Source organism: Odontomachus brunneus, unplaced genomic scaffold, assembly GCF_010583005.1.
Source record: "Odontomachus brunneus isolate Ranch 3 - 2012 unplaced genomic scaffold, Obru_v1 Obru_scaffold_034, whole genome shotgun sequence".
NCBI lineage: Eukaryota > Metazoa > Arthropoda > Insecta > Hymenoptera > Formicidae > Odontomachus > Odontomachus brunneus.
In genome coordinates this window covers 2,333,256-2,336,967 of record NW_022639484.1, presented here as the reverse complement: position 1 = coordinate 2,336,967, position 3,712 = coordinate 2,333,256, and the positions used below count along the sequence as shown (strand labels likewise).

At 32.1% G+C, this 3,712-nt stretch overlaps 1 protein-coding gene across 1 annotated transcript; it reads right to left on the bottom strand.

Moving 5' to 3' along the window:
* Positions 1–276: 276 nt before the first annotated feature.
* Positions 277–3,615, bottom strand: LOC116843681. Its single transcript, XM_032814307.1, has 4 exons — positions 3,386–3,615; positions 3,075–3,304; positions 2,752–2,911; positions 277–1,751 (listed from the first exon to the last, which is right to left on the bottom strand). Exons 2-4 carry the CDS (start codon positions 3,273–3,275, stop codon positions 1,600–1,602), a joined length of 513 nt encoding a protein of 170 aa, XP_032670198.1. The 5' UTR covers positions 3,276–3,304; positions 3,386–3,615; the 3' UTR covers positions 277–1,599.
* Positions 3,616–3,712: the final 97 nt, after the last annotated feature.

Genomic DNA, 3,712 nt, shown 5'->3' with positions numbered 1-3,712 from the left:
ATAAAATATTATTGAAATATTAATGAAATTATAATGAAATTTTAATGAAATTGTGTCAAAATTGTAAATGCTTTTCAAAAGCATTTCAGCAAAAGTTCGTTATATTTTCAATAAATTATTTCCATCAGATACAAATATCTCAATTGAGATCTTACATGCGAATTTGTGCGAAAACCGCATTTGAGAATTCAATTAAGAATTCAACTGAGAATTGAATTGTCAATTCTACCCACACGGAACAAAACCTCCATTAGACGTCCACAGATCATCCATAGCTCCATCAGACATCTATCTCCACGGTGGACGATAAGTGGATCTCTAATGGACATCCATAACCCATCCATAATGTATGTCCATGTAACATCCATCTTAGATGTCCATTAGAAATCTATAATGGATGTACTGCTTTTTGAACTTCCATCGGACATCTAGTACACGTTCTAAATGGAGATTCTATGGAGATTATGGACATACAGTGGATTTCATATGGAGTTTTACTGGAAGTGTTAGTCCGGGTCTACATTCGGTGTTTTAAGTCATAAGACTTAAAAATTGACCAATCACAGTCCAATTTTAGAAGAATAATCGACTGTGATTGGTTAGTTTTTGAAGCTTAAGACTTAAAACATCGAATGTAGACCCGGACTTATGGATGTTTTCTGGATCGTTATGGGCAATTTCTAGAGGTTGGATGAATTTTCGGAGCTCGTAATTTTAATTCATTCTAATAAATGAAAACAGCACGGATATGTATAACAAAAATGGTTTTTATTTATTTTTGATGAGAAAGGATGCCATACATTAATACATATCAATATATATTTCAAAATAATAATATAATACAAGATACAAAAATATTCGCCGTATAATAAAAAAAAACTTATTCAGCAATATACCTGAAACATAAATCGGGAGATTATGAATCAAACAGATAAAAAAATATAGATGGTAGTAAATATATGGCTATTAGATAAAGAATTCTGAAAATAAAGTGGAATAAGTTGTTCTTACATATATGACTATATAAAAATTGTAAAATATGTGAAAAAAATATTTTTTTGGTATAACGAAGCCTCAGAAATGCACATTAATGTGCGATATGCGTAAAAATCGCAAAATTTGAAATGTGTCTCATTTCATCATTGGCTTTTGAATAAAGAATGCTGAAAATAAAGTGGAATAAGTTGTTCTTATATCTATGACTACATAAAAATTGTAAAATATGTGAAAAAAAACTTTTTTGTGTAAGGAAGTCTCAGAAATGCACATTAATGTGCGATATACATAAAAATAAAAAACTTTCAAATGCTTTATTTCATCATTGGCTTTTATATAAAAAATAATGCTGAAAATGAAATTGAATAAGTTGTTCTTATGGCTACATATTTTGTTATAAACTACTATAGCAACTATTTACTTGTTAGAAATTACTAACTTATATACTTACAAACTATTAGATATTTTATCTAAAAACATAAATTTAACGAAAATAGCAAAATATATAGGATACCTTGTTACCATACCTTTTGACACCGTATTAATTTAACATTTCATACCTGAAGAACTGCTTCCATATTTGATAAGCAACAATTTTTATACTTATGTTACGGTATCTATGTTGGTCTCTCCATATGAAGTTGTGCAACGTTTCTCCTCGTTGTGATGTCTTGCCTTTGAATGCCGGAACCATTCCATTATTCTTCGCTGAATTCTTTCTTGATCAGAATCAACCACATTCTGAAGAACAGATCCTAGGGAAATAATTGTCATGAAATATGATAACAATCTGATGTAAGATAAACGGCCCACTTTTCTCTAAACACTTATTCATACTCTTTCGATATATTTTCATTTTATAAATTTCCCTGAGCATAAAATGTCATATTGAATGTCGGTAAGGTAAGTATCAAAGCGCTACTATATATCATAGCTGCGTTCGGGGAGACACTATTTGGCGCTATGAACGTGTTCTGTCCTTGTTACTTACAAAAAATGGCACAAGGACAGAACACGCTTTTAGCGCCAAATAGCGTCTCCCCGAACGCAGCTTATATCATTTTCGAGATAATATTTTACGCTCAGGGAAAATAATAAAATTAAAATATATTCGAAGAATCAGTAAGAGAGAGAGAGAGAGAGAGAGAGAGAGAGAGAGAGAGAGAGAGAGAGAGAGAGAGTGGTTCAGCGTGAGAAAGTGGGCCGTTTACCTTATATATTCTACATTATATATCTAAAAATATTATTTTTTTATTATGTTCTATTATATTTTCTCCAACGATTCCTCTTGGATGATGACCTTAAAGGGATTGCAGTAGAATTAAGAGAAAAATATTCTAAACAAAAAGATATTATTTTTCCTTATAGGAGATTACCAGATTCCCTATAAAGAGGAATAATATTGTGTTTAGAATATAATTTCTCTTCATTTTATTAAAAATCTCTTCAAGTCGATATCCAAGAGGAATTCCTTTAAAAACAAGATTCAATGTTTTGGATGTATACACCCGTGCACAATAATTCGTCCCGAACTAGATGTAGCAGGTCAAGTCCGAGAAGTGTCTACCCTGATCTGTCTACAAGAATTATGCATTTTTTGAGCCACATACACATGTATAATTCTTGTAGATAAATCAGAGTAGGCAATCTTCGGAATTGACCCACTAGATCTGGTTCAGGACGAATCATTGCCCGGGTGCACGGGTGTATTACTTGATAAAAACGCAAATTTTTATATAATTATATTTTACTTACTGAAAATTACTTTCATAATTTCTAAGTTGTGCAATGGCTCTTTTCCACGTCGGCCTTCCCAATTATATCTTTCCGCTAAACTGTTTGAGAATATTTTGTATAGAGCCCTCTTCACGGCATCATCAACGTTGATCCCACCTATGGATCTCACATATGCGCGCTGTATAACAGAAGTATATATTATTATCTTACATGAAATTATAAAGTACAGAGAAGCACTATGGCAGAAAGGGAAGGGAAGGGGGGGGAGGGAGTGAGAGGGAGAGAGAGAGAGAGAGAGAGAGAGAGAACAGTATAATATAAGTTAATATGTATAAACCTACTATTGCTTCAGCGCTTTGGGAGTTTCCTTTTAAAATTTTTTCAACGTCCGCTATTTGGGATTGTGTCTCCAAAGGGAATAATTTTTCCACTTGTTCAAAAGAATATCTCGGGTTCTGCGCTTTTTTCTCTCTTTCATTTCTTTTTACTAAAATATCCAAGAGGGCCAATGCATGTTTGACATCATATTTTATTATCATCATTTCTCTGCTCAGTTTTTTTACATGGTCCACTGTAAATACAGATTACATTCTTAGTACATCCTATTTATTTTCTTCTATTTTTTAAGAGTCGAAATATCATTTCAGCTTACCGATCGTTGCTTGTGATGACTGATGATTGACATTATCATTAGAAAAAATAATCTCCCTCTCTCCAATATTCTGCCTGTCATGAAATGAGTCACCTTCTTGGGATATATCGGCATGTATCCTCGATCGATTTGTATCTTCCAAATTTGAACGCTCTTTAAAGTTGTTGTGAACTTCTTCCTCTCTTCCATGTGACGAACAGTTATCCGCAGCTACGTATAGAAAATAAAAGAAATATTTAATCAATTATTATATAGTTTATTACTATTCTCAAAATTGTAATTGAATTACATTCAAGTTAGAGAATTAGATAATTTCTATAGAAATTA

What these genes read in the sequence shown, in the direction of transcription:
- LOC116843681 (XM_032814307.1), bottom strand. Translation starts at nt 3,275, where the DNA reads ATGATGATAATAAAATATGATGTCAAACATGCATTGGCCCTCTTGGAT. An exon ending in CCCAAAGCGCTGAAGCAATA is followed by an intron (nt 2,912 to 3,074) that starts GTAGGTTTATAC and finishes TCTGTTATACAG; the next exon opens with CGCGCATATGTGAGATCCAT. An exon ending in AATTATGAAAGTAATTTTCA is followed by an intron (nt 1,752 to 2,751) that starts GTAAGTAAAATA and finishes TTATTTCCCTAG; the next exon opens with GATCTGTTCTTCAGAATGTG.